This window comes from Pseudochaenichthys georgianus, chromosome 14, assembly GCF_902827115.2.
Source record: "Pseudochaenichthys georgianus chromosome 14, fPseGeo1.2, whole genome shotgun sequence".
Lineage (NCBI taxonomy): Eukaryota > Metazoa > Chordata > Actinopteri > Perciformes > Channichthyidae > Pseudochaenichthys > Pseudochaenichthys georgianus.
Window position 1 is genome coordinate 20,061,380 of NC_047516.1, and position 25,297 is coordinate 20,086,676.

The 25,297-nt window shown below is 43.0% G+C and overlaps 1 protein-coding gene across 3 annotated transcripts in view; it reads right to left on the minus strand.

Moving 5' to 3' along the window:
• The window catches only part of cadm2a (cell adhesion molecule 2a), a 211,680-nt gene that overhangs the window by 49,526 nt on the left and 136,857 nt on the right, over window positions 1–25,297 (minus strand). For 2 of the 3 annotated variants that reach the window (XM_034099365.1, XM_034099363.1), the window contains exons 2-3: window positions 24,987–25,013; window positions 9,583–9,732 (exon numbers count right to left, since the gene is read on the minus strand). In XM_034099365.1, coding sequence (XP_033955256.1) covers window positions 9,583–9,732; window positions 24,987–25,013 — 177 coding nt within the window. The remainder of the gene's footprint in view (window positions 1–9,582; window positions 9,733–24,986; window positions 25,014–25,297) is intronic. The other variant, XM_034099364.1, reaches the window with a different exon arrangement.

Sequence of the window (25,297 nt, forward strand, 5' to 3'; positions counted from 1 at the left end):
TGTGAAGTGGGTCAGGGAGGAGACAGCTCTCGCCTATAGACCCCATTGTGTTTTTCCGAAGCATACATTTCCCCCCTCGAGCTCCAGAATAGAACAAATGCCTTCGTCTATGAGGATATTCATATTTTTTCTAGGATACCCTCTATGGTTATCTTTCAAAAGCGCTTGAAAGAAAATGGACAGTGTTTGTAGAGCTATACACTGTCATTTTGATAACGCATAAAATAACTGGTTTCTTTCCCTTTTCATTTTGTGCTCCAGAACTTTCTCCCAGAAGAGAGAAAGACTAAGCCTGTTACTAAGTGTGGGCTAATTATTCCCTTTGCCTCAGGTATTTTTCTGTACACCCTGCAGATGATAAGTGGCTCCACTAATAAAGGCAGTAATAACTGGATATATTGCTTCATTTGACAATGTAGTCTCTTTCTTTCCGAAACCTGCTTTGCAGCTGAACAGAGAAAGAAACAAAGCTGACATTTACTTGACACCAGTTTCTCTGATCCATAACGACAACGCCAATGACTATACAGATCTGTGCTTTTAATCATTATAGATGTCTGCACATTCAAAATGTGATCAACTAAAGCTGAATGATATACTGAAACGCTGTGTGCAAAGAGAAGTGACAAAGAAAGCAGACACAGAAAGCTCAAGGTCAAAGAAAAGTTTGTCTGCGTCTTTCAGAGGTGATAACTGCTTCCAAAAGCTCTCATAAAATGCCTCCTTAATTCCTCCCCTTTATCCCACCAAGGCCTATATTCTGCCACCTTTTTTTCTCTTTTCCTTCCTCTCATGTTTTATGGTGCTTGTCTTGGGGAGAGGGGACTTGTTAGGGATCTTCGGAGATTTACAGTCAAGTATTGTCTATCAGAGAGAACACCGTACCAATCTTCAGGCCGATATGAAAGGATGTTTCATAGAAGCATTCTTCCAGGAAATAAAATACCAAAAGACAGCTGTCTGAAAAGTTTAACTTTCCTGCAAAGATTAAGTTTGTAGAGAGAAAGTTCTGCTATCTGTTCAATAAAAAAGTCTGTCAAGCATTTCTTATTTTTGTATTTACTTTGGAAAACTTTTAAAAGCCTATCCCCTAAATTGCTCATGCACAGATACTCTGAATGCATCAAAGCTCTCATGGCTGCATACTAGCGAGGTGGAATGCCTAACATTTCACATGCACATACGAATATGTGCACTTACATACACACAACACATGCTCACACAACCCAAAAACAGCCAGCAAATGGATTCAGACAGCTGAATATTTCACATCGGAGCACCCGAATAACTTCACATTTAGCAGCTCAGGGGCCTTAAAACGAGCAGTTGGCCCTGAGCTGCTCACCCAGAACACTAATCTTAATGTTTAAACAGATTCAATCAAACTGCAGATGGCACAGCATGGGAAGACATGTCCACCAGTAGGCACTTTGGTAACTTTGCAAAAAGTATCATATACCATAATTAGAAATGGTTGCAAACACACATGGAAACAGCTCTGACTGGGGGATCCCAAGGCGCTCCCAGGCCAGCGAAGAGATATAATCCCTCCACCTGGTCCTAGGTCTACACCTTGGTCTCTTCCCAGCTGGACGTGCCTGGAACACCTCCCTAGGGAGGCGCCCAGGTGGCATCCTAACTAGGTGCCCGAACCACCTCAACTGGCTTCTTTCGACGCGAAGGAGGAGCGGCTCAACTCCGAGTCCCTCCCTGATGACCGAACTTCTCACCTTATCTCTAAGGGAGACACCAGCCACCCGGCGGAGGAAACCCATCTCGGCCGCTTGTATAAATTGAAATCGTGATTTTAAATGATGCAATTATCAAATCGCTAAGACTGCGATTTTGTTTTGTTTTTAACCCTAGTTTTTAACCCTTTAACCCTAAACCTTTTTTTTCTGTTTTTCTTGTGTGTCAGTCACCCACACCAATCAGAAGTGCTGTGCTCCACATGTACCAGTCATTGTTAACCAATCAGAAGTGGCCCATGATCGTAGGTGATAGACAGATTGATCAAATCACCTGCCAAGTATTTTTGAAATACTTTTCCAAATGGCTTTCAATGGAGCTTTCCTAGATGGTTTGGTGAAACAAACCATCTGAGTCAGGTTAGTAATGCTCCATCACCTGTTTCTATTACAGGGTGAATCTTAAACTGAAGCTTGACTTTAAAGCAGTGGTTCTCAAACTTTTTCTGTCAGGCCCCCCCTTTGGAGAAAAAAAAAGTCAGGCCCCCCCAACACAAATAGTCAGGCTCAGTGGCGGTGCCAAATATTTCTTTTGGGGGTGCTGTGGGCTAGCTTGACGTTTCATAGAGGGTGCTCAAACATTTAGGGTTTCCCATTAATGTACCGGTCGCTACAGTTAAATGTTCTACTGCAACACTCCCCACACATATACACAGTGTACCCGCGACTGTTACAATGAAGGCTCGATAATCAGCTCACGGCATATGTGTAAGCAGGGGTAAAGTGCTATTTTTTATAGGTGGTGTGTGGACCTCACATAGGGGGGTCTGGGGCAAGCTCCCCCGGGAAGATTTATTTTTAAATCTTGAAGTTAAAAGCATCAATCTGGTGCACTTTGAGAGCAACATGAATAGATCAATGGATACATCTCTCAACACCCATTTGAAACAGAACTGTAAACAGATTTACTTTTTCTTTATGGATATTTTACAAATCACCCTTTTAAACTTTATTCTTTTTTTTACTGTCATATAGTATTTCATACCTGTTTTTCATTTATTCTCTTATTTCTTTTATAACTATAATGATCATATAAACGTGTGCCTCGGAAATAATTGTTTACATTAATGGTGACCAAAACATTTGAGACCCACTGAGATAACATTGAGAGACTCCTTTAGTTCACTGAGTCTCTCAGTCTGACAGGAGAGGACTCTCCTCCACTTTGTTGTTGAAAAAACTCGTTATATCCGTTAGCGTAGCTCGCTAACAACAACGATCTCCGGTACCCGTGCGCTCTCTCTCGCACACACAATGGCTCATTCCACACACACACAGAGCCCAGCTTTAATGAAACACAGAGACCCAGACGTAATAGTACTGTTTTATATTATTTTCGAATCAAACATTTTTCAAATTATAATTTTTTTTTTTTAGCTTTTTTTTTTTTTATAACCATTTTTCCTCCTGGTCTCTCGCGCCCCCCACTTTGAGAACCACTGCTTTAAAGCAACCCAACTGAAGTTTCATGTAAGTTTAGTTCTTTCACTCGTAGCTCGGGCTGCGGGGGTGCTAGAGACGGGAGCATGTTGATACGACCTTCCTAGCCGGAGATATGGCCGTTACAATAAACTTCCGTTGGGTCGCTTAAAAACAAATATCGCAAATCGAATCGCAATATCTGTCAGAAAAATCGTAATTATTTCCCCAAATCGTGCAGCCCTAATGTCTCATGCTTTGGAATTAATGTTTTTATTTGGTTGCATAATATATTGATGAACCATTGCATGGGCGTTGTGACTCACTGCGTTCAGACTGAAGGGAGATTCAACGCCAACTCGCACTCTCAGGTCAGCTGATCAGTTGCTCCTGAGGGTGCCAAAAACAAAGTCTAAGCGCAGAGGGGACCGTGCTTTCTCTGCTGCCGCCCCTAAACTGTGGAACGACCTGCCCTTGCTCATCAGACAGGCTCCCACACTGACTGCTTTTAAATCCCGTCTTAAAACCCACCTCTTCTCCTTGGCATTCAGAAACAAGTAGATTGTTGCTTTTATTTGCTTTCAGTGGTCTATTATTTATTATATGGCTGTTATTTATTTTTTAATTATTACGTTTATTCTGGTTTGTTTTGTGTTTGTATCTTGTATTTTAAATGTATATTATGTTGTGTGAGCTTGTCTCTCTGTACAGCACTTTGGTCTGAAGGTTTTTAAAGTGCTATATAAATAAAGTTGGATTGGATTGGATTCAGTCATCGTGACCTTTTTCATGGTCGGTTCCTTTTTCCATGAAACAGCATGAGCCGAGACCAAAAGCCGAAAGCAAGGCCGTTTCCACTTAATCTGAATCATGCATGACGTCATGCAAATGATTAAAATTAAAATGTGATACATTGATTTGCTTACAGTGTGTAATAGCAGTTGTCCCATACATAATGTAAACACCATAAAATGGTATACAACTAAAATCATGTTTTTGATAATTCTTCCAAATTGTTAAATGTAACATTTAGATTTTATTTTTAATTAGACTTTAAGAAACAGACATTTACAGCCAGATAAAAATGATTAGTGTATAATGTAAACTAGAAGAGATGCCACTACCATTCTGGAAATGATATACTGAGAACAGAAAGAGAGACTGAGTAAAAAATACAATCAGAACCCGAGGAAAGACAAGACTTTTGAACTATGACCTTGAAGAATGAACAAGTGCATTACTATTAAACTAGCAGTGTAACGGCCCCTACACACGGCGGCGTGCGTTGCCGCTTCAACGCTTCTGCCCATTCACTTTGAATGGGGTAACGTCACGATTCGCCGAACTGCATTGTGGGAGCAAAGCGTAGCTTCTCTCGCGGTGCTCGCTGCAAAAGTAGAGCAATGTTCTACTTTTGCCGCCTCGACGGAGGCGTCAGCCAATCAAATCCCGCGTATGCAAATCTGACAGTACAAGCACTAGCCAATCAAACCGCGTGTATGTTGGGAGAGCCAGACCGCAGTTATTTCCCATATGTCAAAAAATGGAGGAGAAAATGATCGTGGCGGTAGGGAATCACCCGGTACTCTATGACCAGTCCCTCTTTACATACAGGGATACAAACCGGAGGAGCCAGGCATGGGGGGAGGTGGCAGAGACAGTGGGTGAAACTGGTAGGTTTTCACTTGTTTGGGGAGTTTATATCCAGTGTACTTCGTTTGAATGGACAGCTAGCAAGCATAGACAGTATATTTAGCCAGCATGGATGTAGAATGAATGCTTTGCTTTGTATGTCCGGGGCGGGACATTTATGTGATTGATTGTTGGTCGCGTTGCTCGCGTTGACTCCCCAAGCTCAAGACACGCCCACCGCCAAACGGCAACGCACGCCGCCGTGTGTAGGCTCCGTAATAGCAAAGCATTCATTCTACATCCATGCTGGCTAAATATACTGTCTATGCTTGCTAGCTGTCCATTCAAACAAAGTACACTGGATATAAACTCCCCAAACAAGTGAAAACCTACCAGTTTCACCCACTGTCTCTGCCACCTCCCCCCATGCCTGGCTGCTCCGGTTTGTATCCCTGTATGTAAAGAGGGACTGGTCATAGAGTACCGGGTGATTCCCTACCGCCACGATCATTTTCTCCTCCATTTTTTGACATATGGGAAATAACTGCGGTCTGGCTCTCCCAACATACACGCGGTTTGATTGGCTAGTGCTTGTACTGTCAGATTTGCATACGCGGGATTTGATTGGCTGACGCCTCCGTCGAGGCGGCAAAAGTAGAACTCTACTTTTGCAGCGAGCACCGCGAGAGAAGCTACGCTTTGCTCCCACAATGCAGTTTGGCGAATCGTGACGTCACCCCATTCAAAGTGAATGGGCAGAAGCGTTGAAGCGGCAACGCACGCTGCCGTGTGTAGGGGCCGTTAATAACGTAACCGCTGACACCTAGAGCTGCACCTGTAGGTTGATTCATTGATTAGTTGATTGACAGAAAAATAATCACCAACTATTTGTTAAGTAATGGACTGACAAACACAAGACATGTTGAGACATGACCTTGGACTTTGAAACACTGACATAGACATTTTTAATTGAAAATAATGTATAATCCAATAAATATATATCATGCAGATTCATAGATAATATAAATGATAGTTAGTTGCAGCCCTACTGATACCCTAAATGACAAATGTGTACAGCATCTTTTGCTTCCACACAATCACGTAAATTAGCCCCTCCTGGAACAAGGCTCTAAGGCATTCAGGTTTACCAAATGTGTGTTAATCTTACTTTTAAGGATAGATATATCACGATCCTGTGCCAGACCCAAGAAGGCAGAGGTGGAGGGATAATCAAAGAGAGAAGAACGGGATCAAGAGAGTAGGTTGAGAATGAAACTACGGGTGTTGGCGAGGAAAAAGGTTAGCTAATTAGTAACCATGTTGAATAAAATATTTTAATGTCATACCCTAGCCAATGCTCTCACACGAGGAGACCATTCTGTAGGCCTGCACATTTAGCCTGGAAAGTAATTACACATCGGTTCCTTCTCGTACGGGAATTACGAATACATTGTAATTATGCATCACTGCAAAATGTCTCCATCCAGGAAATAAAGCCATTATCAGGTCTTGAATAATATTGTAACCAAAAGAGCAATTTGTGAAGAGATATTAGCCTCTTTTGAATGTTATAAAAGAGAGAATCCCTCTTGCCCAGTGCTCATCTCTCTATCGCTGTTGAGGCTTAAGTCCCTCAGTGGTGATGGAAAAGACACAATTGGCTACTTTCGTGACAAAGACTTATTTAAAATTCAAACAACCCTTCACAGCCATCGAAGCACGTTTGAGAAGACGGAAGACAAGAGGAGTCTCTTTCATCCGACTAAACGTCTTAGGGGTGAGCCTCAGCTCTCACATTCAACAACAACAGAGGCAGAACCGGCACCACTCAAAGGACCGTAATGGAGTCAGTTTCTGCATTTGTCTTTGAAAAACAATATGTTTATGCTAATGCTCTGAGGCTGAATTTAATAGAGGATGTAAGTGACACTCTTTGAGATGAAACGCATGCACACGCAGGCACATGTGCACTATCAACAATCTGTTGAGTTAGGTCAACACACATCATAGAGACAAGACAATGGCCTGCTTATACATTTCATAAAACAAAATGTATGTATCAAAATACTGCAATGACATTTTAGCACTTTTTTTAAATCAGTTAATATACATTTGTTTACAGTACCTATGTGGAGTCAATCAATAACCTTAAATAATGTCATATATAGACTGTATTAAAAAATGTTTTGTAACTTGCCATAAGGAACAAACGCATATCATTTAAACTACTTGTAACAGAGCAGAGGATGCAGAAAGTTGGCAAGTTCAGGATGTATTTTTGAGCAACTGTGTGCTTGCCTAATCCCCATCTTCTTCTTCCCAACAGGCAGCAAGGAAAATTAATCTGAAACCTACTGTGCTCAGAGGCGTTTGCAGCTGAGACATCTTTCCTTTCTCACACTGCCAGTGGCACTTTGGAAACACTCACCATCTAAGCACTCCCATCAGCATGTGCATCTGAAATGTGCCACGTTCAGCAGGACAAATCCCAAAGCACAAAAACCCGTGCACACGGACACACACACCAACATACCAGCCCAAAACAGCATAGCAATTCAAAGGTCTCAGTAGTATCCCTTTGCTTTTCTGATAATAAAAGAGTCCTTTGCTGCTTTTTCACTTCCAATCTCTCTGCGCGGGAAATGTCATGAAATGCAGCCCTAAAACCGACCCCTGGTGTGATATGGAATAACCTGCAGAGAACATCAACTGTTGCATTTGATGTTCAATGCAGTGGCTCTTTCCGGAAAATGTAAATAGCTGAAAATTGAAATGATTTGCATGCATTCACTCTCTGCATGCAAAAAGACATACACACCCGGACACGCACACACGCAAACACTAATACACAAATGCAAGGCAGCCCAATGGGCAGGCGGATAATGGAGGAAGACTGTGTAAATCCCATATGTGCTTAATCCGGACACTTACAAGAGAGTGTGATTCATACTCTATTACACTCAACTAATACAGCCGAGAGACGCACAGGGCACAATAATTTCAGCAGGCGTGAACCAACAAAATAACACCCATGAATCCTCTTTATGGGGACTCCACTGAAGAGGGTGTGAAAGGTCGGGGATAAAGCCTTTGTACTTATTAACCATTAAAACATTGGTGCCACACCCACAGCATGTGTGTGTGTATTTGTTTTTGTGCATTTCGGTGTGTGTGACTGTGTGCAACAAAAGGGCTTGTATCCGTTTAATGGAAGGAATTTCTCTGCAGCACACTGCGGATCTACGGTGTATATAAGTGTTGAGAGAGAGCTTGGTGTCTTTTCTGCAGATCACCGTATTCTCTTAGGAAGTGGGTTTTGAGGTGGATGAGGTTGTTAATTGTATATAATATATAACAACATTTTCTTTAGTTCATTTAACATACTTTATATTAAAGGGGCCCCATTGTGCTTTTTATTTTATTTTCTCTTTCGTGTAGTGTGGCTAAACTCCCTGTGTCCCCTGTCTCTCTCCAAAATGACCCCTGTCAGGGTCATTTTAGCTTAATTAGTGTTGCATTGGCTAATATTGCAAAGTGTTGGAAATGAACACATTTGAACTATCTAATTGAGTAAACGCATTTAGCCTGTCTCATTAATTTTTATATCATTTGAAATTGAGTCAGATTGGGTCCACTAATGTGGCTCTCCCCTTTGAAAACCTAACATCCATTGTTCCGATTCTTTGGCTACAAAATCACACTTTAGTTATCCCGACGATGTTTGAGTGTGCTAACCGCATTACGCTGTCTTCATTAGTGTGAAAAATACACCACCACAAGCAAGGTAGAGTCCAACGCCAAATCACTGTTTATCCTGTACTACAAATTGTGAAATGATATGGAACCCATTTAATGCTCTCACGCCATCAGTTACACACAAGGCCATTATGTTGTACCATCCAAAGCTTAGGTGATTAGCTTTGTTCTTTTAGCTAAATTCTTATTCATACTGCAAGGATTGCAATGAAGGGCACTTGCGCAACGTGGTGAATGGTTGACTTTGAGAGTATTTTGTCTGTTTCTGATCTTCTAACTTGATTTTAACAATAATATTAAACTTTTCAGTAGTTTTTTACTCGGATGGAAAATTATAGAAAACCTAGTTTGATCCACCAATGTCTTCCCATGGGATGATGTCAACATGCTCCAAGGCTTTCCCTGATCATGAGAAGGATATCAATCAATAAGAGAAATAACAAAAGCTTTGCAGCAATCTACAGTCGCCTGCTCCTTGTGCCCTGCTGATCTTAAAATCCAAAGAAAGTCAAATGGACGGCACACACAGACAAACCAAGAAGCAAACAAAACAACACTCAAAAGCACTCAAACTGTGAATAGGTGATGTGTGTGTGTATGTGTGTGTGTGTGTGTGTGTGTGTGTGTGTGTGTGTGTGTGTGTGTGTGTGTGTGTGTGTGTGTGTGTGTGTGTGTGTGTGTGTGTGTGTGTAAGGTTGATGGATCAAGTGACAAACAATAGTAGCTATATACAGTCCATCCCAAGAGTTTGCCTCTTTTTCTATACCTTCAACAGACTTGCTGTTAAAAGGGAGCACAGCCAGGACAACACAGACGCAGATGCTATGACACAACAAAAAAAGCGGCTTATTCAGGTGACAAACACAGGGGAACACAAGGAGCTTTTCAGGTTGCTTTCCAGGCTAAAATAAAACCTGTTTTTGTGTGTTTTGTGCATTTCTCAACTACCACACGCCTTACTCGGGAATACTTTGTAAGACTGCATCTGTTGTGCGGCTGCTGCTGTCTGTCAATCTCCCAAACGTACCTTTCTTGTCTCCAAAGAAGAGGGTCTGCTGTGCAGGGTTTGACCACTGGAGGGAGGTGTTGTCATTATACTCCACACGGCAGGTCATGTTCACCGTCCCACCCTCCGTCACCGTCATATTCTGAACCAGAGGGTACTGACCGCTGATGCCTGTAACATGACACATATGGAGAAAAGCGTAAGAGGAGATGAGGATGCATCAGGAGGAAGAGAGAGAGGAAGAGAGAGAGAGAGAGAGAGAGAGAGAGAGAGAGAGAGAGAGAGAGAGAGAGAGAGAAGAGAGAGAGAGAGAGAGCGTCACTGCGGTAGACAGAGGGAAACAGATGGTAGATTTGTGATTGCTTGATTTGTAGGGTTGCTTTGTTAATTAAATGTGCTTAATACATTTCTGATGATCCAATGAAGTAAAAAACGATGACGGTAAACTAAAAGGTAATGTGTTTTACCCAGAGGGTTTTCAACATATCTAAATAAATGAAAAAAAAATATCCTTATTAAAAAGCTAATGTTCAGCCAGGATACTAGTACTGTGTCACTACTGTGTGCTAAATTGGAGACTAACATAGGACACAAAGGGGGCGTTTAACCAGTGGTACCATCAACCTCAGCTACACAGGGAAGACCAATTAAAAACCATTCTCAGTGGACTTGTGTGTGCACATGTGGGTTTGTGTGTGTAAGGCCTGCACCCAATGAGGGAAACAGAAAGATAAACACAGTTATATAATTGGGTGTGACCTCGAACTCCGAGTTGAGCTAGTTTTTAGCATCATGGACAGGTCGCTTTTTGCAATTGGTTTGTCATAGCAACCTGGCAGTTTTCAGGACAGCTCACGTATGTGTGTGTGGATGCTTCAGTTCATGGATGTGTGTGTTAGAATAGCTGTGAGCAAGTAAATAATAATAACCATCAATCTATCCCTGTACCCAGAGGACAAGTTTTAAAGAGTGTGTGAGTAAAGGCTTATGTAAGAAAGATTATTCATCCCAAGCTATAACTTTCTCGTCGTAAACCAAGACCCCCCAGGATGGGATCATAAAGCAAAGAAAAGAAAAGATAAATAATCATATATTGAAAAAGACAAAAAATCTCAAATCCATTCCTGTCTGATGCAGTTTAATACCTTTCCATTCAAACAAAGCCAATGTATTATATCTCATTCAGCAGGCGCATTTGAATGTTTCCCTCACTTCAGTTAATGACTGCACAGGTAAGATAAACAAACCCTTAAATAGCGCTTGCCTGCAGGGAAAGCAGGTGAGGCAAACCGCACCACTGACAGACCTGCGGTGAAGGACGTGTTGAGAGGGGAGAGAGTGAGGTGAAGGAGGGGAGGAGAGGAGAGGAAGGGAGAGGTAAGTCAAGGAGCATGGGTCATTTCCAGTGTTGATTAAGGCCTCCCGAGGTTAATCATGCGTGTGAGAGATAGAGAGGGTAGAGCAGGCAAATGGAGGAAAAATGGATCTGAGCAATGGGAGGCTAGGCAAATGTTTTATTCATGAAAGTTTTGCATGAGGCATGATCTGCCAACGGTTTACCGTTCTCCTGCGCCTGCCCTCGCTCTCTTTATTACTTCCTCTCTTTTCTCTTCTATCACTTACTTTTTTCTCATTTTTCTCACTCACGCAGTTGGGCGACATGCAGCCCACTGAGAAACATTTTATTCCCTTTGTGCTGGTCACAAAGGGAATGTAATGGTTAGCTGCCATACCCAATGGTGGAAATGATGATTTTTTTGTGTGGGTTCTGAACAATATGATGCAGCGTATCATTTTAGTTCATGACTGCAACATGTAATTGAACATGGAGACATCTTGCAGATATGGCTTGTTGAATTGTCAATCCTGTACTCAACTCTGAATATATAATCTTCTAATTAAATATCAAAATGATATAATTCAAAGAACAACAACAAGAAAATATGACATTTAGGTGATTCAATGTTACACCAAAGGCTTATGCCCCTCTGAAGACAGATGCTTCCAGATGTTTAACCATCTAGATCAGTGGTTCCCAACCTGGGGGGCGCCAAAGATCGCAGGGGGGGCGCCAGTCCTCAGATGATTTGAGGCCAAATATATTTTATTTTTTATAATTATTTTTTTTTTTACATATCATTGTAACGCAATACATGATTGTCACTATAAACCTTGTCTCTACATTACAATAAAAAAATAATAATAATTGATTAATTAATTTGAATACAAATTCAAGTTAGTAGCTATTATAGGCATAAAAACACAGATATTTATAATTCTTTTTTTAATAGAAATGTTTCTTCTGCCCGTAAAGTGTCCAAACCGGGCTTGTCTGGATAAGCGCATTTTTAAAACATAGTCATTGTCCATGCCGGTTTCAGTTGGATTATTTGTCACAGTTGCTCCGATCAGATCGGTCTCCTCCATTTTGTAGATTATTTACGACTTTTGAATCCACATAAACACATCGGCAAAATCCGGCTTACTTTGAGCATGTGTTTTAAACAGTTTAATCCCTTTGTGAATTGTTTCCACTTCCGCCGTCCTTTCATTTCTTCATACAGCGGGAATCCAAATGAATTAATCCTGAGTTCAATAACCATCAAAGTCACTCCAATAGTGCTCCTTAATTACGCTTTCATCTCCTTTAACACAATACTTCACATTCATCCAGTTTGTTACGGTAGTTGTTGCATTGTTGAGACTTTTAAACTTTAATTACCGCGCTGCAACAAATTACGTTTGGTAACCTCCCTTGTTGTACCCCACACCAAATTGACACACTGTTTGTTTAATTGCATAATTATTTGGGCTGGTGGGGGAAAATGTTTGCTAGAAAAAGGATCTTACTAAGTATGAATGATTTTATTATGTTTATTCTTGATTTATAATTTGAATTTGTATTCTCCCAGTGTTTAACTTGTTCTTTGACTTTGTTTGATCTCCCAATTGAGTTCAGCACAGTTGTTGCTACACATAGTTATTCCAAGTATTTTAATTTCTTTTTTCACTTGAATGTTAATGTCACATTTGGCATCGTCGGAGCCGATCCAAACACCTTCAGTTTTGCTGTGGTTTAATTTAGCTCCTGTTCTCCTTTCCCCTCACTGGCACTTGTCCCTACACAGAGTTACACTAGTCCGGGGATCCCGCTGAAACACCTCCATTGGGACTGAAAGGGCCAACGGGGCCACAATGATGGTTATATTAGAACAGTGCAGAGTTCTGTGTGCCTAATTGGCCAGTGGAGTAGGTTCTCCCGTTCTCCCCTCTGGCCACCCAGACCTGATTTAAATGTATCTCCTGAGGGAAAGAGGCAGCTGTTCTCTTCTGATTTCCATGTCTATATTTAGGTCCTTCCCTCACTTCACCTCCACGCTTTCTCCTACTTTCAGTTCCTTACTCTCTTTTCCAGTTCACATCCATTCTACTCAATTCCCTATTCCTCTTTCTCTCTCTGTGTCACGTTTCCTGCTTTAGTTGATCCCTGAAGGGTGGCATTTCCACTTTCTTTGTCTCCGATTTTCATAGTCTGTCTGGCTCCCTAGTCTTTCACATTTATCTTGATCCTACCTCCTTTCTTGTGCTCAATTTGGCTCTATCTCTCATGGAGAGTGAGGTCAGTTTAATTGCCCTCCACTTTGACTGACATGCCAAGCCAAAGCCGGGTCAACAACGTCCTCCCGTGCATGGCATTATGAGGTAATGACAAAATGAAATTGGCTTTGCTTTATTAGGTTTAATTTGATCGTATATAAGTCACCGTTAATGGCATATGCTATAGAGCAATGCAAAGCTTCATTTTCTAGGATGGTGACCATTGCCACGTAGGTTACAGCTGCCTTTAAACATATCATTATTTCCTCTAGATTGTCACGCTTTATTCTTCACACCTGTCTCTGTGGATCTTCGATTTAATGGGACCACTGGTTACCCTCCTATACCCAGTGTATAAACTGGCTAATAATCAAGGCTGGCAGCAAAGCTTCCCCACAATCCTTTGGACTTGTGCCTCTCCGCACACAAAGCACTGAATCCAATATTTCTCAACAGACCAATATCTTACTTATGCCAAAATCAGATGCCTGTGCTGCCAGTAGAGATCTTCACAGAGGCGCACTCAGACAGTACCTGTTGCCAAAGCTAACTACCGGACACATAATACCGATAACAGTATACCGGATGCTTCCTGTCTGCGATCCGACATGACCTTTCAAGCAAGAGCTGCGGAGTCTACTAACCTTTCTTATTTAGGCATTCAAGAAGCAGAGAAAAAGAGACAAATGCAGGCAGACAGACGGACAGCCTGGAGCTACTGACCTTTAAACCAGGACTGGAGCTCAACTGAGCTGTAGAGCTATGATGTATGGGCCGGGAATGCAGGATTACTAAATGGATCGAGGTGGTGCACAGTTCTGATTAGACGATTCACCTTTTAAGCCAGTCAAACATCAACCTTATAGGTGCAGATTTCATCACTGTACATTTGAATTAAAAGGATTACGCTTGTTTTCAACCTGCCATCATTTCAATCGGATATGAAATCACCAAAGAAATCTCAGCGATCTGGGATCACAGTGATGTGGATGTATTGTTGCAAAAGCTCAGAGTGCTAAGAACTTGTTTTGTTGTTTGTCAGCATCTACGAAACAACAACTTCTGGCTCGATTTCAGGGAACTTGGAAGATGAATGAGCCGCGAAATGCTACATATGATACATTTTTCAGTGTATCTAAATCACCGCTGGCATCTGTCTGCACCCCATGCATCCTTTGTTGTCTATAATGACTTAAAGAACACTATTATGAACACATGCGGTTGTTTTTGATCAATTAAATCAAGGGGTTAATAATCGACCCCAAAGTGGTTCACTGTTCCCAATGCATTCCACTCAGAAGATCATGAATACGATACAGAAGATACCATAGGACATGACAGCTTTGCCGTGACCAGTTGGTGTCTATAAAGTTACACAGGTGGTTACACAGCTGGATATATAAGTGATTCACAGAGTGTCAGACAGCAGGGTGGCCCCGTGATTGGAGACAAGGTCGAGAGTTTGATCTGCTCAAGAGCTAGTGTGAATTCATCATGTATTCTGTCAAAGTGTCCTTGAGGTGGAACACATATTCACAATTCTTCACTTGTTCAGAGCACCGGAACACCTTTGAAGACACAGATAGACACCGCCAATTTTTAGCCGATGGAACACAACATGTTGTTAGTAACTTCCCGTAACAGAAGCTAACATATCAGACGGGTGCGTCATCACCCCCTCGCTCTGGGACTCTCCCTCCCACTGTGACGATTTTCACACAAACACCTTCCATTTTTTCTCAGGAACATGTCATACACACAGTCTTTTCACAGTCTATCAACATGCGTCCCGATTCCAAGTTGTATCTCAAATGTGATTTACCAATGTTTCATAACGCTTTTATTCCCTGGAAAATCAGCGTCCAGTCAATTAAATGGCACAGCCTATGTTGGGAAATAAATCACAAACCTTACAGTATATCTGCCTAATAAAGCACTTAAGAGGATTGATAGACTCATGTAAGTCGAACTATTTTGAGTTGAAGTAGTAATAACTAAATTAAAAGCATTGAATTTCCACAGTCTCCTTTATTGGAAGCCAAATCCGCTCATAGCCATATTCTGCCATTCAGAATGAAAAAATACTGTTTTGTTTGGCAAAGTGATTGCAAAAAATGTCATCTTCACATTGTGGAAAATGGATTCTGTACCCATATGATTCTGGTCAGAATAAATGCCAAATATAATACATCTGGAGAGATTTTATCTTTGTTAAATATGATCAAGGACTGTGTACTGAAACATTTTTGGGATAACGGTCTAACGGGGGCTTCATCCATTGCAGACATTGCTGGGTATATTATGTTTACTTCTACTATGCAGATATACTAACACCTTTGTACTTTTGAAAGAATACAGTGTTGCTTTGTTTTTAATTAAATTATTCAGGGTGTGCTTACTTATTGGTGTTTTCTTTATTCATTTGTTTGTTCATATTTCAGCTACTCTATGAAAAAAATAAAAACTCAAACTTAAACAAACTGTAATCCTTGATATATCTATGGATATATGCATTTGCCATGACAACCTCAACATTGTTTTAATGGAGGTACTATCTGAATATGAAATCATGTGGGGCTCATGCTGCAACTAACTGATAACATACAATCAAGACGAGTCATGAATACATGTATATAATATATTCCATTCAGACACTATGCTGGGAGAATTGGTAATAACACAACATCATTTTCAGTTACAATGACCTTTAATAAACTGAACCACAGGAATTAGAAATATTAATATAAATAATATTATTACTATGCAAATATCCATCAACTGGGTTCACTCCTTTCTGGCTCTCATAGCGGAACATATAAAGCTTCTATTTCTTTGCTTTGTTACGTTTTTTTCTGAAGTGAACTGTATGTTAATTTCTGTGTGTGAGCACATTTCCAATCTAAACTGGCTCTTTCGACGTGATAAGACTCCTGCTGTGAGCAAATTGAATGCAACCCCTGCAGAGGGTGGAGCTACCTTTGTATTCAGCGCTGGTGTACAACTACCTCAGGACACTCATTTCTGATCTGTAGATATGAAATTAATTAACCGGCACCAGAGAGGCTGGCTATGGCAGTGCTGTTGTCATTTACATACAGTAATTAGACCGGGCAGCTGTTGGAGCTGCCAGCACAAAGTTGATGTCAAACTCAGCAACTAAAGTCAGATCAACAACATATCACCTCCTTCTCCAAGGAGATATTAGGTGTTGCTTAAGCACAGCATGACACAGAGAAGGCAGTTTGGTAGGAACCACGAGCTGTCAGAGGGGAGAGTGACATCTTCTTGGCTTGTTTTTGAGGTCGCAGGAAGATATTTGTAGTCGCATCTGGGGTGTGAAAGGGGTAACAGACGTTTATAAGGTGATGACAAATCATCCAGGTAGGAATGTCTCCTTTGATAGCACCTTCTTGTTCCAACAAAGCACTACAGGAAATAAACATGCCAGAGCTCACAGGAGTTTTTCCCTCTGTGTATGTTTTGCAAAAACACACACACTCATTTCAAATCTGTGACCACAGGCCGATATCATTTACCCATCATTCCTGCCATTGATTCAGCCACATACATTGAAAGGTCTGAAATATAAACTTCTGCCCATTATCTGAGTGTAAGCTGCAGCTCAAGCTCGATCAGGCCAGAATGGCGAGCGATCTCACTCTCCTCTCTGAACCAAGGGCAGACATCTCACGGTTTTACTGTATGTCAGGAGTAAAGCTGGCCTTCATGAATACTTCATACAGTGCCATCTTCCAGCTGGTAAAAGAGAGCAGAATAAGATGAGAGCAAATTCTAGTTATAAGGATAAGGACAGAGTACATGTTTTGACCGTTAGGTGAAGGATGGGGTAAACAAGTGAGGCAGATGCAGAAATGACCAGAGTTGGGTGTAACGCGTTACTGTAATAATAATATTACTTTTGTCGGTAACGGAGTAGTGTAACGCGTTTTATAATTCAGTAATCACACTACAGTTACTAACACGCGTTACTTTGTTACACTGACAGACAAGAGGGGTTTCCGCCGCAGGTTTATATGTATACGTAATCTGCGCGACTTGCGCGTCCACATCTCCACGTGCAGTGCTGCATAAACATGGCTGAGTCAGCGATAACTTTCGAGGGGTGGAGGTATGCCCATTATTTTGAGTTCGTCCGAAGAATAGACAGGAATGTGACGGTGAGGTGCAAACTGTGTCCAGGCCAGAAGCTGTTATCCACTGCTGGAGGTGCGCCACAGTCTGCGTGATCTGCCTGTAGGGAGGGGCGGGCCGGCCCTGTGAGTAAAGTAACGAGTAAAGTAACGAGTTACTTTATGTAGAGAGTAATGAAGTAGTGTAATTATTACTTTTTTAAAAAGTAATATGTAATATATTACTTTTTTTTAGTAACGACCCCATCTCTGGAAATGACTAATAAATAACGCTACTTTCTAGCTAAAGAGGAACTGTTTCTTAAACCCTGAGATTTAAGAGGACAATTGGGAAACAGGTAAGTGAAGCTGCACAGTTTTTTACATACAAAGTAAGAAAGTGGTTTTCTGTGTGTACTTGTATTTTAATGATCAATGGTAATTATGCTGCATGTAAGCGTGGTCAGTGTGGAAGTGTTGGCTGAAAGTGAGCATTGTAATATACACTATTTTCAGCGCTAAGAGGACACAGAAGGTAAAGCTCTGGCTTTCTACAATACAACTATGCTCAAATATACTACTCTACTATGCTTCTTTAAATATAAGGCAGGGCAATAGTAAAGCAATATTATCAGTCCATCATGCTGGCTTCGTAGCTTTTGTAAATTAAATGTCACAAAAGTAAAAGGTCAGGGAAATCAGATTTATTTTAGCTAACGACATTCACAAATGTTCTCCAACTTATATCGAGGAGAAATGCGTTAAACTACTTTTGATGACAGGAAGCAATTCATTTTTTAAAAAGCTTTTATACAGGGTGAGGGTAGAATGATCGCAGACTAGGGTGGTATTCACAAGGGAAATCAGATTAATCATTGCTGCCACCAAAGAATCCCAGATTCCCAGAGTCAACATGCCGAAGTATGATTCTTCTAATGTTGCATGATATGTTGACAGATACTGTTCATTTGAGAGTGATCTGGGGAAATGCTACTCATCCGGGGGGGGATCTGCAAGATTCAATGAACAGAAAGTCATAGTTTTAAAAACAGCTTTTATCATTTGGTTCATGCGTCAAGCTGTAATGCTCCTTTAACACAACTTCCAGTCCAGGCAGAGTTGACACTGGAGATCTCTTCACAAAGCACAGCTCTGACTGGTGTAACCCAGCATGAGCACATCATGACCATCTAAATATCTTCGACGTCAACGAATAAACCTCTGTAAATCCTCAAAAAGTGCTTATAGACTACTACAAAATGTAGGCTAGAATATACATTAAGGATAAAGAGACGGCACACAATTGTACTTCCTGTTTACCTTTTTACCAATTTAGTGCATTATTATGCTTGACAGAAAAACGAAATATATATATATACTACTGTATATATCAATTCATGACAATGGCGCACGCACGCGCGCGCGCGCACAGGAGATTTGAGAAAGCGGACTAATTATCCACCTAATCTCCTAACAACACACACACACACACACACACACACACACACACACACACACACACACACACACACACACACACACACACACACACACACACACACACACACACACACACACACACACACACACACACACACACACACACACACACACACACACACACACACACACACACACACACACACACACACACACACACACACACACACACACAGTTGCCATATATCTGAGTTTTGTATTTAATGAGGTCCTTTTTCATGCTCAATTTTATCGTGACACGATTCTTAAAATAACCCTATTTTATTTTTCTACCTATGAACAAATGGTATATTGACAGTTAAAATGTATCTATAGTGCTGTATACAGTAATTGGCTGTTTTAAAAATATATACATTTACAAATAAATAGATGGCAGGCACACTTAACCAGTAAATCAGTCCTTACGGATATCACACGCACGCACACACACACACACACACACACACACACACACACACACACACACACACACACACACACACACACACACACACACACACACACACACACACACACACACACACACACACACACACACACACACACACACACACACACACACACACACACACACACACACACACACACACACACACACACACACACACACACATACACACACACACACACACACAGAGATGAACTGTCTCTTTGAGGTAAACTCAGCCTTTATCTGCCCACTGGTCAGCATGAATCTTATCTGGCTTGTTATGTTTTTCTTCCAATAGCCTCATTATCACGGCGAGAGAGGCGGAAGGGAGACATGTGCTTGACTCTGATCTACACATTCTCTGTTCCCCTATTAAGAGTGCAATGGATTTCCTATACTGTCACAGTGAGATAGAAAAGGATGATAGCCAGGTAAGGGTGGCCTCAAAGAGAGGAGGGTCAACAGTGAGTGAGACGGGGTCAAACACATGCAGCCTGATGTTGGCTCGGGGAAGGAACCTTTCATTTAATGAGGCATTGAGACCCAGCGGGAAAACAAGAAGATCCCCCAGGTGATGCTGATGCTGCTATTGCCACAGCATTGTACACAGGACTCTTTTTTAACATGAGCAATGTGTGTGTGCTTGCATGCAGGGCTGTGTGATGCATAGTGCAGTAGATCTGTGGTAGTAGTGCTTAGTTAGTGCATGTTGCATGCTGCTTCTGATTTCTACTCTGCTTTCAGCTACTGCCGCCGGCTAGCCCTCCTCGCGGAGGGTGAAGAGAGGAGCCGAGTGTGTAAGACTCCTTCTGCTGGTACAAAGCCGCTCCACCGCCAAGACTCCTGCAGTGCCTCCTCGTGGCCACACACGGTAACTGGGTACCGTGAGGTCCCAGGCTAAACTGTAGGGGATCTCGGAGCAACAGTGGGCCCCAGAGGCAAGGCGCACAGGCCCAACGGTGTGTGGATACGCCCTGGTGCCTGCCAACCACTGTCCCAGCTATGGGCAAATAGCAGGGGCAGATGGGGCTCATAGCCATGGAAGGCAACCCATCTAGGAGAAGGACACTCTGAACTAAAACCAGGACTGAGAGGAGTTGCGCCCCCCAGTCCTTAATCAGCATAGTAAAGCCAACCATGAAGAACAAAGTCATCCCAAATCCTATACTTCCAGCGGCGGGAGTCCGTAGGAACATCGCAGCGGATGGTGGTGCTGGTCCTCCTTCCGGAGGACAACATGACGATAATACCCTAAACCCGCAAGGGAGGGTCCTGTCCGATCACAGCACCCCGTCCGATGCACTCATGCGTTGTCGGAGACCATTTGTAATGGGAACCTTCAATGCATGTATAGTGAGAGAAGAAGCTATATTGGTAGAACTAGCACACTGTGCTGAGGAACGGGGAGTGGAGATCCTGGGAGTCCAGGAACACAGAAGAGTGCACACTGATGACCGGATCGTGTATCGCAGAGTGGGGAGATGCACGTTCATCACTGCATCTGCGTGGCGAAACGAGGCCCAGGCTGCAACAGGGGGTGTAGGGCTAATGCTGGGCCCTCGGGCGCGTAAGGCTCTTCGTCAGGTTTATCATCACACCGATAGGATCCTTATTGCAGAGTTCTCAGGCAACCCAGAAACAACAGTCATAGTCGTGTACTCACCCACCAACGTGGCACCATCTGAGGAGGTGGAGAAGTTCTATGAGGACCTTGCAACAGCAGTCCGAGATGTCCCAGCGCACAACTTCCTGGCAATCCTGGGTGACTTCAACGCAAGGCTTGGACCAGAGGACGCACCCTACCCATACCACGACTCTACCAACCGCAATGGCACATACCTCATGGCCCTTCTCATGGAACACGAGCTACTGGCAGTGAACACCATGTTCCGGAAAAAAACAGGCAAGAGATAGACCTTCCAAGATCGAGCCACAGGTATGCTACGTCAGTTGGACTACATACTTGTGAGGCAAAAGTGGAGGAACTCCATCCTGAATGCTGAACCGTACAGCACGTTCAGCTCTGTGGGCTCTGATCACCGCGTGGTCTCCATGAGGGTGCGACTGAGCCTCAGGGTCCCCAAACCAAGCCCCAAGATCCGGCATGACTGGAAAGCATTCATAACCGACCCTGGCCTTCAAACCAGGTATACGGAGGAGGTTAGGAAGCGCTTTCGGCAGCTGGATAAGGGAGCGGAGCCCAGCAGCGAATACAGGAGATTCGTTGTTGCAAACGAGGAGGTGACCAGGCTATGTGTGCCCATGCTGGACAGAGCCAGAACCTCCCTACGGCCCAGACATCCGGAGGTCGTAGCAGCACGGTGTAGGGTGGAGGAAGCACGCCTCAACTTTGAGCGTGAACCAACCTTGGAGAGACGTGGGGTACTGAACGAAGCCAAACAGTTTCTCTTCAGTGCCTATGACACCATCAAAAGGGAGGAACTGATGGAGAGTGTGCGAAGAGTGCAGGCAGCGCAAGGTGAAAGGCAATATGGGGAGGCCTGGAGGGTCATCAATGAGATGACTGGGCGAAAGAGGACTAAGGAGGGACAAGTTGAGGGACACAGCCCCAAGGAGAGGGTGACAACATGGTTCAACCACTTCCAAAGCCTACTGGGCACAATAGCGGATGGAGCTGAGGAAAGTATACCAGCTTTCCTCCAGAACCTGCCCATAGACGATGGTCCCTTCACAGCCAGTGAGCTTGCCAGGGCGAAGTCCACAGTGAGAGAGGGCAAAAGTGCTGGGCCGGATGGCATACCCCCGGAGGTCCTAAAGTACTGTCATCTCGATGACAGACTTTTGCAACCTCGCTCTACTGCACAACATGCAGCCTGATATATGGTCTCTCTCCAACATCATCCCGGTGCCTAAAGCTGGAGACCTCTCAAAGCCAGACAACTACCGAGGCATCAGCCTGACATGTATCACCGCAAAGGTTTACAACCGGATGATACTGAACAGGATACGGCACGCAATCGATTCTCACCTGAGGGAGAACCAGAATGGCTTTCGAGAGGGGAGAACCACCGCAGCCCAGATCTTGGCGCTAAGGAGAATGATCGAGGAGGTGAAAAAGGATAACCTGACTGCTGTACTGTGTTTTATCGACTTCAAAAAGGCATTTGACTCGATCCACAGAAGCACAATGGTGAAGATCCTTGAGACCTACGGTGTCCCTCCCAATCTACTCCGGGCAATAGAGACCATGTACGCAGGAACAAGGGCCAGGGTGGTGACCCCAGATGGCAACAGCGAGGAGTTTGACATCCTGGCTGGGGTAATGCAATGGGACACCCTGGCCCCCTTCCTCTTCATCATGGTCCTGGATTACGCGCTCAGGAAGGCCATCAGTGGACGAGAGCAGGATCTCGGCTTCACTCTAACACCAAGGAGGTCGAGACGACACCCCACAGTAGTCCTGACAGACCTGGACTATGCGGACGACATCAGCCTGCTCTCCGACAGCGTGGAGCAAGCACAGGAACTCCTGAACAGAGTGGAGTCAGAGTGTGCCAAGGTTGGCCTGAGGCTAAACGCCAAGAAAACTGAGGTTATTACCTATAACATCTTACAGGAACATCCACCTCTGACAACAACAGAAGGCACTGTGCTTAAAGAAGTCAAGGACTTCAAGTACCTGGGCTCATGGGTCAACTCAACCGAGCAAGATCTTAAGGTGAGGAAGGCACTTGCATGGAGGGCTCTGAATGGCATGACCAGTGTATGGAACTCCAACCTCCCCCGTCAAATCAAACTCAGCTTCTTCTATTCAACGGTAGAGTCTGTTCTCCTCGGCAGTGAATGCTGGACCCTGAAGCCAACAGTGCAAAAGTCTCTAGACGGATGCTACACCAGAATGTTGCGAGCAGTATTTAACATCAGCAAGAGTGTACATTTAACCAACAACATCCTGTACGAGGGAATACCAAGGGTGAGCGAGAAAATTGCAGCCAGGAGAATGAGACTAGCAGGACATTGCCAAAGGCACCAAGAGCTGCCAGCCGGCAAATTGGTGCTGTGGGAACCAACACACGGGCATCGGTCACGAGGACGTCCCGCACAAACATACGTGGACGTACTCAAGAACGACGCAGGAGCACAAAGTACCAATGAACTGGCCAGATGTATGGAGAACCGGGATGACTGGAAGCGACGATGGAGGGCTCGTCTGAGGACGATCTAGAGAGAGCTATATACCTATCTCCTCCCAATACGTAGGCGAACTTTAAAGAACAACAAACCTTGTTTCAAGAACTAGAAATGTCTTATAATTGATTTACTGTTTTCAGTTCTTACAAAAGCTCAGGTTTTATTAGAGCGGACCGATGCAGTATTTTTAACAGAAGGCCAGCTGCCCATAATGACTCACTCACTCTCTCCAGAAAAGAGAGTTCTCATTTTTGACAAACAATTGAATAAAGTGTGGTGTATCTTCCCCGGGGAAAACATTTGACACTTTTTGAGAAACGAAAGTATTTGGAAAGAGCATTTACACAATCATTTTTTTACTATTAGATTTTCTTTTATTCACACGAGCCGCTTTATTTTACGGAGCCTCGCTGGGGTCAAAAGCCTGTGAGTGTAAATCTATGGGAATATAATTGTACAGTAGTTTGTGGCCTCATGGGTTCACAATTGTTTGCACACAAAGTACATTATGCTTATGTTACTTAGTGTACATGCATATCATTAAATAAAAACGTATCTTGGAGATTTGTGTAGAATCAAGTGAACTATGTGGTGAGAATATAATAATAATAATAATATATTATATTTATATAGCGCTTTTCTACAACTCAAAGACGCTTTCAGTATGACAAACAAGGACAGGCAAACAAATTAATTAAATTAAATAAACAGAAAAGGCAGTCAAGAGGAAGTTGATTGAGAGGGGGGGGGGGCTTATGGGTAGACAGAGTTGAAAAGATGTGTTTTGAGGCGGGACTGAAAGACTGTGAGGGACTCAGAGTCACAAAGATCTTGGGGGAGGGAATTCCAGAGCCTAGGAGCTGCCACTGAGAAGGCTCTGTCCCCACAGATGCAGAGTGTGGATGTGGGAATGGATAGGGGTCTGGCTGCGGTGGATCTGAGGGACTGTGGGGGTTGATAGGGGGTGAGAATGTTTGTGAGATAAGGGGGGGGGGCAGATGGTGCAGTGCTTTGTAGGTGAGGACCAGAATGTTGTAGTTGATGCGATGGGAGACAGGAAGCCAGTGAAGGTCTTTGAGGACTGGGGTGATGGTCATTACACATATATAATATAGTCATTACAAACTTGAAACCCACACCACACTGATTGGATGAACCCCCCTGTAGGAATATAACAGTATGGTATTACTATTGAAGCCAATAGCCAATAGAAATGCCCTAAGGTACAGTAGGAACACATAAATGTACTATTCTGAAGCAGACTCATTTTAGTAATGAAATTGTCTTGATTCTGCCTATTGCCATGCGAACAATGCAAAGTGCATTTTAGTGTGTTTACCAAAACATATTAAAATATGCATTGAAATCAAACTGCATCTATGAAAGCCTGGATGAAGTTTGAAATGACAACACAAAACTTTAAAAAGCCCTTGAAAACTGCTGTCCATCAAAACAAATAGAAATAAGCAAGCAAATCACAAAACAAGTGAATAAAAGCGATTGACAAGATCGGAAATGTCTGTCAATCACTTTTTTTTAAAATAAAAAAAGCGGATTCTACTTCGCTCTACGGATGAGGCTGAGTTGGAGGCACAGGAAACACAGCCACAACTCACCTCGAGGTTTGCCTTTTGAAGCCACCACTGGAGTACCCAAGAAGACAAGAAGGGTTGGATGGACAGCGAGAGAGGCAGACGCCAGAAAACAGAGAGGAAAAAGAACAAAGAAAGAAGACAGAGTAACCAATTAGACAACCGTTTAAAGAACAGTGTGCCTTTATCTATCGTGTATATGGAGAAACAGCATTGTCTTTATCTTGATTGTCAATCACGACTGCTGCAACCCTCCGATCGTTCAACCCTGAAAGAGAATGTCCCGATTTAGCTCATCAGCAAATTGAGACCTTCCAATGTGGCACCTTTTAATT